Source organism: Prunus avium, chromosome 1 (assembly GCF_965620075.1).
Source record: "Prunus avium chromosome 1, drPruAviu1.hap1.1, whole genome shotgun sequence".
In the NCBI taxonomy this organism is placed as follows: Eukaryota; Viridiplantae; Streptophyta; class Magnoliopsida; order Rosales; family Rosaceae; genus Prunus; species Prunus avium.
Genome location: NC_142284.1, coordinates 23276585 through 23289589, shown reverse-complemented (window position 1 = coordinate 23289589; position 13005 = coordinate 23276585). Strand labels below are relative to the sequence as shown.

At 36.9% G+C, this 13005-nt stretch overlaps 1 protein-coding gene and 1 pseudogene across 1 annotated transcript; both read right to left on the bottom strand.

The window, feature by feature from the left end:
• Positions 1-251: 251 nt before the first annotated feature.
• On the bottom strand, positions 252-2554 carry LOC148297610 (protein FAR1-RELATED SEQUENCE 5-like). Its single transcript, XM_088247747.1, has 2 exons — positions 2400-2554; positions 252-2264 (listed from the first exon to the last, which is right to left on the bottom strand). The coding sequence occupies exon 2, from the start codon at positions 2238-2240 to the stop codon at positions 252-254; it is 1989 nt and encodes a 662-aa protein (XP_088103873.1). The 5' UTR covers positions 2241-2264; positions 2400-2554.
• A 4022-nt stretch (positions 2555-6576) lies between these two features.
• LOC148297609 (putative CCR4-associated factor 1 homolog 11 pseudogene) lies at positions 6577-7655 on the bottom strand (annotated as a pseudogene).
• Positions 7656-13005: the final 5350 nt, after the last annotated feature.

Sequence of the window (13005 nt, the reverse complement as noted above, 5' to 3'; positions counted from 1 at the left end):
ACGGGGATGTCCTGCATAAACACCAAGCATAATATTACAATAAAATAAACCACTTGGAATTTTAGCTATTATTTATAAATATTTGTACAATCTTACGGTGTGTTCGCCATTCTTGGACATCGTCTTATATCATGACTAGTTTGTCCACACTGCTGACAATGTCGGATCCCTCGCTCCATTCCTTTTTCCTTTGCTCCCTTTACTCGTTTTGAGCTTCCTTTGTGCGTTACTCTCTTAGGGTCCTTCAAATATCATGTTTGGGACCCTCCAACTTTGCTTGGACTGACCCCATCATTCAATAACTTCAATGTCACCCGCGTATCGTTTAGATTATTCGACAATAGCTCACAACCTTCTTCGGACATTAAAGCATGCTCAATTACATCTGAAGCAAGTATGGACATTCTACTTCGCTTTATTAGGAGAGAACTGTTCTCACAATCTTTAATTTCATTGCCATTTGAATCTGACACAAATCCAGATTTTGCAGTTTTCTTCCATCTATTCAAAATGTATTTATTGGGCAGATATTCAATTTGCTCTCTTTTTAACAATGCCAGTGCATGGCAGCAAAGAATCCCAATAAATTCAAATCCTTTACAGCTACACGACCATTGATCGAAATATTTATCATATACAACTTCTGTCACTCTTGTTTTCCCCCTTTTCCTTTCACTCACTTTATAGATAGCTTTGGAAGCATCATCCATTTTCAGTTCCATGAAACACGGTAAACTTTGCATTAGCTCCTGTTCAAACTTTTGGAACATTGCCTTTGTGTATATTTCAGCCATTTGTTTATCCATTGTCATCAATAGAGCACATTGAGGCTTTTCAAATGCATCAATCTGATCAGCAAGTAACTCATTTTGACGTTGATGGGAAAGTGCCCTTTGAAATCGTGTTATGAAATCCATTAATGAATTTCTCCTTGATATATATTGCTTGAAAAATGCATGAGAGCCTTCTGCTCTTTGACTACTTGACATTCCAGCAGCAAAAACATGTTTTACATAGGCTGGAACCCATGATTTTCGCAAATCAAAAACTGAACTTAGCCATGGATGGTCAGTCAAACCAGATTTTGTAACGATTGCATGCCACTTTTCTTCAAATTCATCTATATTGTCAATCTCCCAGATGGTTTCCTTAAACTCTTTCCAATATTCCTCATAAGCAATCCGTGGTAGTTTATCAGAGAACTTGGTTGTGATGTGCCATATGCAAAGTCGATGAAATGTAGTGGGGAATACTTCAAAAATCGCTCTAGCCATAGCTGCATCTTGATCTGTAATGATCATTTTTGGCTCACCACCTGGCATGGCTTTCTTAAACTCCTCAAACATCCAAATAAATGACTCAGTCGTTTCCTTACTTAAAAATGCACAAGCTAAAACAATAGTCTGACCATGGTTATTAACCCCCAACATTGGTGCAAATGGCAAGCCATATCGGTTCGTGTTGAATGTGGTATCGAGCACAACAACATCTCCATAAAACCCGTATGCTCGTCTAGAAGTTGCATCTGCCCAAAAACATCGAGTAAGCCTGTCATTGGAATCTCCCTCAATCTTGAAATAAAATGATCTATTGTTTTTCTGTTCAGCTAAAAAATACTCAGTCACCAGTTCAACATCATGGTTCTTCATTAGGCTACTTTCATAATATTCAAAATTGTAAATATCCTTTTTGGTAAAACCAATTTTCTCCATTCCTCCAGATTGCACCTCCAAAATACTCATCTTTTTATGAGTAGGTATATCAGCTGAACCGAGTTGTTTTGTGAGTAGCTTTGCAGGTTCTGAAATATGACGGTGTGATCTCATAAAATGCACTCTTTCTTGGGGTGTCATCGTATGATTGTGTCCCTCTACAACGAGAGAGAAAGCATACTGTTTGCACCCAGAAACCTTCACAACAACAACCCTAGCCTTGCAACCACATCTACTTACCCCTCGGTGTCTTTTTATCACCCTAGGCTCTTCTTTTTTAAACACACCTTGTTTGCAACATACAAATTCTTTTCTTAGAATTTCTTTACTGTATTTTTCCCTCCCGCTGGAATGGCGTCGAATACTAAAGCCAGCCAATAACGCATATCTATTGTAGAAATCATAAACGGAATCAAGTGAATCGAACTTCATCCCGACTTTTGGTCTTTCCTCGTTTCTGACTTCAGGTATGTAAATCATTTCATCAATGATTACACAATCATCATTCTCCTCTGAGTCCCCAACCATTTTACTCACATAGATTATTGATACCTTCCATAACATTTGAATCAAACATTTCAGAAATAGCTAAAACAAAACAAAATAAATATGAAAGCAATTTAAATTTTGTACCATCATCAGTTGAAAACAAAGACATTTATAATGATTTTCTAAAAAAAAACTTACCAGCAACAAATCCAAGAATTTGAATGCAACTCCCCTATGTTATGGAGCAAAATTGATCCTTGCGTTTTTTGCTTTCCTTTTATTGTCTCCTCCATGTTGATTCAATCAAACTTTTCCATGAGAGCACATATAGAAAATTAAGATGCAAACTTGTGTCAACCTGTAGCAAATTATCAATTATTAAAAAGTCATAAAATAAATTGAGGTAAGACAAACCCAAGATATTTTTAGAGAACTTATTTTTACTGTATGTATGCAAGACCCATAAAGATCACCATTAGATTAACGTGTTGTTATTTTCATTATTTATTAAGTATTGATTCAACAAAGCTTAAAGCCAATATACTAAAGGCATCATAATAAAACCCAAAGCAGTAAGGGGTTAAACGCAAGAAAGAATATTTATGTATGAAAATAAAATAAAATTGTAAAAATCAATTTTTCAAATGAAATATAAATACAAAAGAGAACAAAAAATAATAATAATTACAAGAAATTGGAAAACATTAAAAGCAAAATCAGTGAAACAAAGAAACAAAGAGAAGTGGTTTTGGAGTGTTTGACTTACTGTTGTGTAGATACAGCTGCACCAAAATGGATTCAGTTGCATCCTCAACTTGTGATACTCGCAAGTGCACGAGCCGTTCGGTAGTATAGCGTATGTAAGTGCGAGGTCGATCCCACGAGGATTGGTGATTGAATGATCCAATTCATTTTTCCTACACAAAACAGAAATGAAAAAGAAAGGAAATAAATAAAACAAGGAAGAAAGAAAATAACTTACTCAAGCAGATAAGTTCCCAAGTTCAATTAGATTAACGGATTGATTCTAGCTAATGTATGATTAAGCCATGGTGTGTGGTCATAACCTTGTGTTCCTAATTCCCTAATTTGATCATTTGTTGTCTAACCTAAAATTAAGCATTAGGAACCCATTAAGCATAGAAGAACAATTTAAACAACCAAGCATGTATCTAATCCCTGTTGTCGAATGTCCATACATACTCTTCCTATTCATAGTTCAATTCGAATTAAAGCATGGTGTATACTCTTAATTCAAACCAAGATAGCTAACATGCAAGCCTTAATGGTGATCAATCATTCAAACTAGCATATTAACTTATAAGCATAATGAATAAGAACATGAACCATAATTGAAACTTGGAAACTAATCAAACTTGAGACTAAAGAAAAGAATTTACATAATGAAAAGTAAAGTGGAACTAAGGAAAAACTTAAGGAAAATTTCAGCACAAATATTTCATTACAACAATTGAAAACTAGAAAATGAAACTAAGAGAATTTGAGGGAGAGAAGGGAAGGGAGCTCTAGAGAAGTGTTTGAGAGCTCCCCCCCTTGGGGTGTGTTTACAAGCTTAGAGAACTTCCCTATTTATAGGCCTAGGGGAAGTGAAAATCTGAATTCAATATGGCTAATGCATACAACACTTGTTTTATAAAATCTGAAATGGTTGATGCACTTGTATTAGAAAATCTAAATTGGGTGATGCACTTGTATTAGAAAATCTTGAATTGGTTGATGCACTTCACCAATAGATCCCACCAGCAGCCCTAGCTCATCTTCATGTCACCATGACCAAGCTTCCAACCATAAATGATAGCTCATACCTAGCTCACCATGACCAAGCATCCAACCAGCACATGCTGAGGTCAGCATGACCAGCAACTTCAAGGGCTTACAACTTGGGCTTCTCTTAATCAAATTAGGACTTTAAGCACTCAAAATTGAAGTTCAGAATGTCTTCTTTCCAGCCATATGTTATTTGGGCCAATCCAAGGTCGGAGGAAGAAGTTAAGGCCGAAACAAATTGCTAACTCATTTTCCGCGCTGATAAGATCCATCCTGAGCATGGTTCTGTGTTTGCTAGGTAACGGACTCCAGATTTATCCAATGGGGCTGAAGTTTGGATATGTTATAGTACACACCAATTGGAACAACTTTCATGAAGAATGTGGCCTCATTCGAGCTATGTAGGTTGCTGAAACAAATATTGCAATGTGACCTACGGAACTGGACTGGCAGGGGGCTGTAGCCAAAATGAGTTTGTCTTTAAGCTCTTCATCTATTCATCCAAATTAGGCCTTAACATGCTTGAATTGCATGAATTATGCTCTCTTGCTCTATTTGCCTACAAAACACACAAAGGGAGGCAAATAACTTAGAATTATAGGAAACTAAGCAAAAGAAGTAAGTAAATTGGGCATGTATATGTATGAAATTATGAGCTTAACACTTACCATCGCAGTTGGAGTTGAAGAAGAGTACTGCAAGTTATTGAAAACTTGGGTTTTACTTGTTCAGAAATGGAGGCTCTTTCAACATATCATGTTTCTCTTTTTCTTCTTTTCTCTCTACTATGAAGATCTTGCAAATAATTTTTGTGATACAAAGACAAAATAAGAGAGTTCTCAAGTTATAGTTGTTGTAATGGGTAATGATGAACCATTTTCTGCAACATTAATGATAGGGGTTTAACAAAACAGAATATTTTTTGAATAAAAGAGTTTGCAATAAGGCTGAAAAATCACATACCAGTGAAAGAATTGAGCTGTGGGCTTCAACCCTTGTTCCTCCTCCTTCAGCAACATCCTCCACAGCTGAGTGTCTTCGTTTTTTTTCTTTTTGGAGCAGCAAATTCAATTTCTGGAAGTTGGAAAGGGGCAGCTCTTGTTTGTCTCCAGAGGAAGTTTCAGACCTAAGACTTTTGACCTCTATTTCAAAGAAAAGAGAAGAGATGAGAGAGAAGTTCTGGGTTGCTCATTTTGTGATGGGTAATTTTAACCCGGTTGTAACAAAACTTCCTACTTAAATCTGAACCGTTCATTTGAAACTGACGGTTGTTATCATCCCGCACATAACCTCCTCATATTAGCCTCTGCATTCTAGCAGCTCCCTACACTCAACCAAATACAAAATAAAAAGTTCAATACAAAAAAGTTAAAAAGCCCAATTCAAATAAAATAGACTCATACCTAGAAATACATATAACAAAAAGCCCAAATCACAGAAACACTTTAATTATTACAAACTGGGTTGAGGCTACCTTTGATGATGATTTGTTATAAGAGTTCATAGAACTCGTACTGTCTCCGTGATTTAGTTTTTGTGTTTTTAGGGGTTAATCCCCTCCATTTCACCCCCAAAAAAAATATTATATCACATAAACACTATAATCAAACCCTAACTCTATATCACAGATATAGATTATGCCACTTGACCAGAGCAGTGAGGGAGGGGCTGGAGCACATGTGTTGTCATTGTCAAGCCATCATTCAAAGGGTAATGTCAACTTTTGATCCACCCAACTAACAACTGTATATCAGAGATCCATATATAAACTAGGAACGTAGATGGAAGCCTGCCGTAACCAATATCCTTGATGTACCCTAATTTTCACTCATTTAATGATTTTAAGTAATTGACTAGTCTAATATTTTGTTTTAACCAAATTCAATTATTTGGGAATTTTGTAAATCATATTTGATTTCATTAATTTAATTTTTTTAAAAATTTAATACAAGTGATTGGGGGAGAGGGGTTTACACAAATATTCATTTGCTGCTTAGTCATATAGACTCTTTGGGTTTTCTGTGTAGTTTTTACCTCTCCTTTTGTGAGAGTTTTTCATCTCTCTTGAGAGTTTTATTTGTATTTAAGGCTTGGTTTTTTCAAGCTTTATCTATTTTTGGTTTTTCTTAGTTTGCACTTTTAGTTGGGATGCTTATGCTAGAATTTCTTCAATCCTACGTGATCGTTAGTAGAAGAGTCCTAGATTATCTTAATCTTGATATAGCTTGTGTTTTTTTAGGTGACTTATGAATGCAATTCCAAAATTTCTCCAAAAAAAAGAAGGTTGCAATTTATTTTGTTTGAGTAAAATAGCGGTGCGAAACTAACAAGTTCTTATTTTAGTGATAATTTTCTTCTTAATATTGGAAGGAGAGTCCGAGTTCCAATCCGCATTCCATAACTTTAAAAAATAATAATAATGGCGCGTACCACAATATCAACCTAAGGCAAGGCTTGCATTAGAAAAGAATTGTAATAATATATACCAAATTGCCTAATGAAATAGAACAAATATAGTTAAGATGTTTTCCTAAATAAATAAATAAATAATTTTGTTTGTGCTGGGGCTCTTGGCCCTCGCCTTGTTCATCAAAAAAATAAATTATCTACAGACTACACCCTAAATATAAAAAATCAAACCACTGCCAATCCAAACAACTTTCCCGCGTGCTTCTCCACCTCGTTATAATTAGCGAAACACTTTTTCGTAATCTGCTGAAACGTATGCAACGTCAGCAAGCTATCTGAACCGGCCTGGTGGCACTTCCCGACCGCCCGATTCACCTCCAAACGTTTCGCAACTTGCTCCAACCCTCCGTACAAGCCATCACAAAAGCGGATCATGTGCTTCACGTCGTAAACTCTATTTCCTAAAAAGACCCTCACAATTTTCAAAAACTTCTCCAAGTCTTTCAAGCCACTTGGCAATTGCTGGCCGGTCAAAATCTTGACCAGGTACCCGAAGTCGTACGCGCTATGGAACGTGACCCAGCTCACCGACTCGTTCAGGACGAGCCCCGATGACATCAGCAGCGCAGCGAACTGGGCCGAATCGATCCCCTCGGACCGGTTGCGGTCGAAGTCGATGCCCTGGCGGCGGAGGAGGGCGATGGAGTCGGGAGCGTGGGGGTCACGAGCGACGTCGAAGTCGCTGAAGTTGAACTCCCAGATGAAGCTCGTGGAGGAGGAGCCGAGGTCGGGGAGGTTGCCGTCAGCGTCGGACAAGGTGAGGCCCACCTGGATGAGGCTGAGGGCGTCGACGTTGGATTTGAGAGTCTTGTAGTGATCGGAAGGCTGTAAATCGTGGCTGTACGGCGGCCGGAATATCAGGCCCGGAAACTCCGTGTCCATGGAGATGTAAGTGTAGTCGTCGATCACGGAGCGTATCAATTCGAATTCGGATTCTAAATTATGAGCCCACACCTGCCGGATCTTGATGGGCTTCGGACTTGAGCTCGAACTTTGATCCTCGTTGACGTACATGTTTTAGTGAGAAATTAATTACGTCTTTACCAAATACTAAAGATGGGACGAAGACTGAGTCTGAATCGACGGAGAAAAAGCCTTGCGGGTATTGGATGAGTGAAGAGTGGCGTGGGGGTGTGTGGTTTATATATGGAGATAGGAGGAGGGTGAAAAGGGATGTTGCCTGGAAAAAGAGGGAAGTCAAATTACTTCTGCGTGTAGGAGAAGAGAGACAGAGGGGGTTTTCTATTCTGAGTGTTGGATTAACGGAACAGAATTGCTCATATTGGCTGTTGCCTTTCCCTTTTAATTTTATTTTTTCTTGTTTTTGTTTGTTTCTTTTTTTTTCTCTCTCTCTCTCTGTCGCTTTCTTTCCAATTTCCAATTCTTATATTTTCTTTCCTGGTTTGGTTTGTTTATTGAAAGTGGGTTATAAGTTGTAAACAGGTGGGGTCAACTGGGATGCTGATTGGATTGGGAATGGAAAACAATCTTACTTGTAATGGATAGCACTATTTTACCATTTGCGATTAATAACATAATGACATATCGAAAAGTTGTTTCAAATCTTATCGTGTTAATTGCCAAAAATAATAGGAAGAGTTATCCTCGTTGTATGAAAATTTCTCACATAAATAGGAGTATTATTGGTTAGGTGATGTTGGCGTTCGGGTGGGAGCAAAGAAAAATACTGCCCACCACGTGGATCTCCTTTTATTTATTTATTTTACTGTGTTTTAAATTTTTTGTTTTTGGGATAGAGACTTGGATTTAATATTTTGTCCTTATTTATATCACTCAATTCAATCCCCATGTAATATGTGAATGTGGTCAAAGTCAAGATGGGTTGCACCAAAAAAGTGTCAGTACTTTCTAGTCTCCAATTTCAAGTTTAAAGTCTTTAGGGAGACTTTGGACAACATGATTTGGGCTATCTTGAACATGCTTGGAAGAAACAGGTTCTCCTACATATGGACTAGAGCCTCAAGTAAAGGGTTTCTGACATAAAGTTCTGATTATTTTTTCGGTTACAATAAAGTTCTAATTTTTCAATTGGTCTAAAGATGGGGTAAGGTGGGACAGTCCAGGCAAGAGCGGAATCAAAAATTTTTGACCGGTGGGTTAGTTAAATTTTTTAGATTAAATTCTAATGATTTTTTAAAAATAAAAAATAAACATGCAATTTCTAGTTTTTATAGTTTTTCTAGAATAAAAAAATATATATATTAAATTATACCAAAAAATAAATACTTATTAAATGCAACCTAAAAATACATATTATCAAAATGAATATATGTTCAGCAACATAATTGAATATCTATTCAAATTGTGCCCTGTGAGATAATTGAAATATTTTGGGATCTCGAGCCTCTGCACTTAGAGAGTACGCATTTACCTACATTTCATAAAATCTCAAACATTCAAATCATCTAACAACTTAAAGCAAGCCAAATATGCTAAATATGTTTTTGCCTTTATTAACGATAACGGCATTCGTACTCCTTGTTTTCTCCTCATAACCAACTTCATCGTTACTCTCCATCTTTTCCCTTTCTTTTTCTGATGAATAATAAAAAATTCCCAACCCGATCCTAAGAAACACCAGCCCATTTCAAATTACCAAGCCCGCTTTTCAACCGACTCTGTAATTTACACAAATAGAAGGCCACTTCCATAATACCAATTTTATAATAATCCTCCTTATCTCAAATTGGAAGATCTGTTATGGGATAGGGGTGAGGGAATCTACCATCATACAAGAAAAAAAAAAGTGAAATTAAAAATAAATAAATAAATTCGTTTTTATAATGAAATAAAATTGGGATATGGAGGAGGATGGAAATATTGGGCGATTGCCATGGAAGCTGATGACAAGCAGTCATGAGGAGGATGAAGAGGAATAGGAATTAGATGGCTCGAAAGGAGGAAATCTGGCAAGTGTTGGAAGATGGATGCATAGTCCTTAATGGAGTTATAGTCATGATGAGGATTATGGATACCGGGGTTGAGAGACAGAGGGACTGTTACCGTCAATTTTTAAAGAAAATTATAAATCTATACTCTAGCTGATGTGGCTTGCTTTAAGTCATTAGATGATTTGAATGATTGAGATTTTATAAAATGCAGATAAATACGTATCCTTATAGTTTGTATATGTTCGAATGTTAGAATGTCTAACAATACTTTCTATAGAAGTAGTCCTAAATTATCAAATTCCCATCATAAATTGTTATACCAAAAAAGAATTGTTTATCTTATTAATTAAATTGCCCCAATTAAGAAAGCAATTAAATTTAATATACAAATTAATTTATAAATTTTTTGCATCTTTAAATAATCAAAACACTTCCAACCCATACAACACTCCAGCGTGTTGCTCAGGCTCGCCATGCACAAAATACACATCCCTCATCTTCTGAAACGCATGCCATGTCAGCAAGCTATCCGAACCAGCCTGGTGGCACTTTCCGACAGCCCGGTCCACCTCTAAGGTTCTAGCAACCCGGTCCAACCCGCCGTACAAGCTCTTACAGAAGCGCATCATGTGCTTAACGTCATAAATGTTGTTAATTTATATTAACTCGCAAGTGTACGTGCCAATCTGTAGTATAGCAAGACAAGTACGAGGTCGTACCCACAAGGACTGAGAAGTTAAAATTAGTTATGTACTTAGATTACCGAATTCAAGAAGTTAGGAAGTTAAGTCTAAAACAGAATTTGAACTGAGATTAGTTTGAGACAGAAACAAAATGAAATTGGAAATTGATGTGAGAGTGCTTGTGCTTGTGAAAAGAACTGAACAAACTGAAATTGCAAAGGAAAGCAAGTAAACAAATGTAACAAAGAGTGGTTTTGAAGGTTTAAAACACAAGTTTGGAGACTAGGGCATTCGATTCACCATAACAATTCAATTATGGGTTATAAGGATTTAAGTGACAAGTCTAATTCAGATTCAAAGATTGATTCTAGCTAATGTATGGTTAAGCCATGGTGTCTGGTCCTAACCTTGTATTCCTAATTCCCTAATTTGATCATTTGTTGTCTGACCTAAAATTAAGCATTAGGAATCCATTAAGCATAGAAGAACATTTTAAACAACCAAGTATGTATCTAATCCAGATTGTCGAATTCTCATACACACTCTTCCTATTCATAGTTCAATTTGAATTAAAGCATGGTGTCTACTCTTAATTCAAACCAAGATATACAAATCTGAATGGTAGCTAGGCATTCCGATCAGCATATAGGCAGGTAGGCAAAATGAATAAGAACATGAATCATGAATCAAACTTGAAACTTGAAATTTATAAACCCAGAATATTCATGTTAGGTTACATCGAAGCCCTAGTTATGGATTTAGCTACTCATAATGGAAAAGAAACTTGAACATAAATGGGAAAACACAATGAATGCAACAAGAGTAGAAAAACCCTTTTCTGAAGTTCTTGTGGTGTCCAATGCTTCTTCAAGAGCTTCTCCATGTCTAATGCTTCTCCAAGATCTTCCCCACTTCTAGAAGGATGTACGAAGGATATGGAGGTGATTTGGGATGAGTTTGAGTGAGTGGTGATGGCTGAGAAAGATGAAATTCGTAGGGAAATGGAAGAGAGGTTTGCTGGAGTTGTTTTGGTGATTTGAGGCTGTTTAGAGCTTTCGGTTGATTGCTGGAATGTTTGGGATTATGAGAGTGTTTGAGGATGATTTCTGAATGTGTTTAGGGAAAATGATGGAAGTGTTTGAGGGAGGAAGAAGTGAAGGATAGCTGAATTGTGGGGTTGTGAATTGTTGCATTCCTAAAAGGACACAATTTAATGTGCAAACAACCAATTAAAAATACCCGCAAGTGCACGAATCTATCGAAGTATAGATTGTATAAGTACGGGGTCGATCCCACGAAGAACTTGTCGGTTGCCTATAAGTTCTAATTCGAGTACAAAAAGAACACTTAACTAACACACCACAATGCACAAATGAAAATTTTAAACTAAAAAGAAATATAAAAGAAACAAACAAAACAAAACAAAAAAAGAATTGTGCTGTGAACAGTGACCAGCGACCGGTCGTTTGTTAAGAGCGACCGGTCGTTTTTTTGTCTGGAGACCGGTCGTGAGGTAAAAGCGACCGGTCGTTTTAGTACAGAGTCAAAACTTCAGAATTGTGTGCTGAGCGACCGGTCGTGAGACACTAGCGACCGGTCGTTTTTGGGCAGAGTCGTTTTCTCTGTTTTTTTCCAGTTTCGACCTCTATCCAGTGTTTAGCCTATAACTTTCCAACCGTACGTCCAAAATTCACGTTCTTTATACGGTTGAATTCAGCACAGAAAATGGAAGAACACAACGCGGACCAAAAGTCCAAAACAATTACGGAAACAGATAGAATTTAGTAACAAAGACACGTAACGTGTCAAACACGCAACTCACACACACAGTGGGGGGGGGGGGGGGGGTTTTGATTTGTTTGAAGTAACCTATTTCTATTGCATGAAAGTAAATGGACTTTGAAATTAAATGAGAATGGCGGAGATGAATTATCAAGATGTGAAATCAAAATGTAACAAACACTAGGGTTTCGGAATCCACCCTAAACAATTCTACCCAAGTTCATGAATACTCAAGTAATGAACTCTAAACGTGTTGATGAAGATGTTCGCAATCAAGACCATGGGTCGTGGCTCAAGACGCATTGATTCTCTCTAATATACGTAAAGTGCATGGTTCGTGCTACAATACTTGTGCCCTCCTCATAACCGAACCTAGGTATGGTTCGTACTTCGATTCAATTACAAGGAGAACCCATTAAGTTCAAAGAGAATATGAACATCACAAGAATCCTAATAGCATGGTGTTTACATTAGGTATTCAAGAAACCAATTCACATAGATGATTCTTACTTCATCCATTTATTGCTTAGGATAACATGAGGATACACATAATCCCAACAATCTCAAGAAGCATGCTTTCAAAGGTGATCAATCAAAGAAGAACATACATCAAGGATAGATTAATTTGGTGAATTGGAATTCATCAACAATATCTAGAAATTCATACACTCAAGCATCAAAACAAAAAGGTAATCATGTTTAGGGCTTCAACCTAAGCCCTAGCTATGGAGTTTAGTTCCTCATAATCATTTCAAACACAAATTCAAAATGAAATTAGAAAGAGTTTACAGATTTTCAGAAAATGATGAAAGCTTCAAGATCATCAATGGTGGAAGTCTTCTTCTCCACTTTTCTTGACTGCACCTTGGCTTTCTCCTAGCTCCAAGCTCCAAAATCTGCTCTCAATTCTGTAGAATGGTGGAATACCCTCTCTCCCGTTGCAAAAACTCCCCCAAATCTGATTGCAATCCCTTTTGACTTCTCTCTCTCCTCCTTTCCAGCTTTTCTTTTAGTATAAAACTTATTCTTTCTCTAAAGCTATTGCCCATTGTCCCCTTGCAAATGATGAAACCTTGTTTTAAGGTATAATCCAAGGCTCCAATTGACTCAGGAAATGCCACTCAAATGCAATCCATTGTTACCAAAAGGTGTGGTAACAAGTAGAAATAA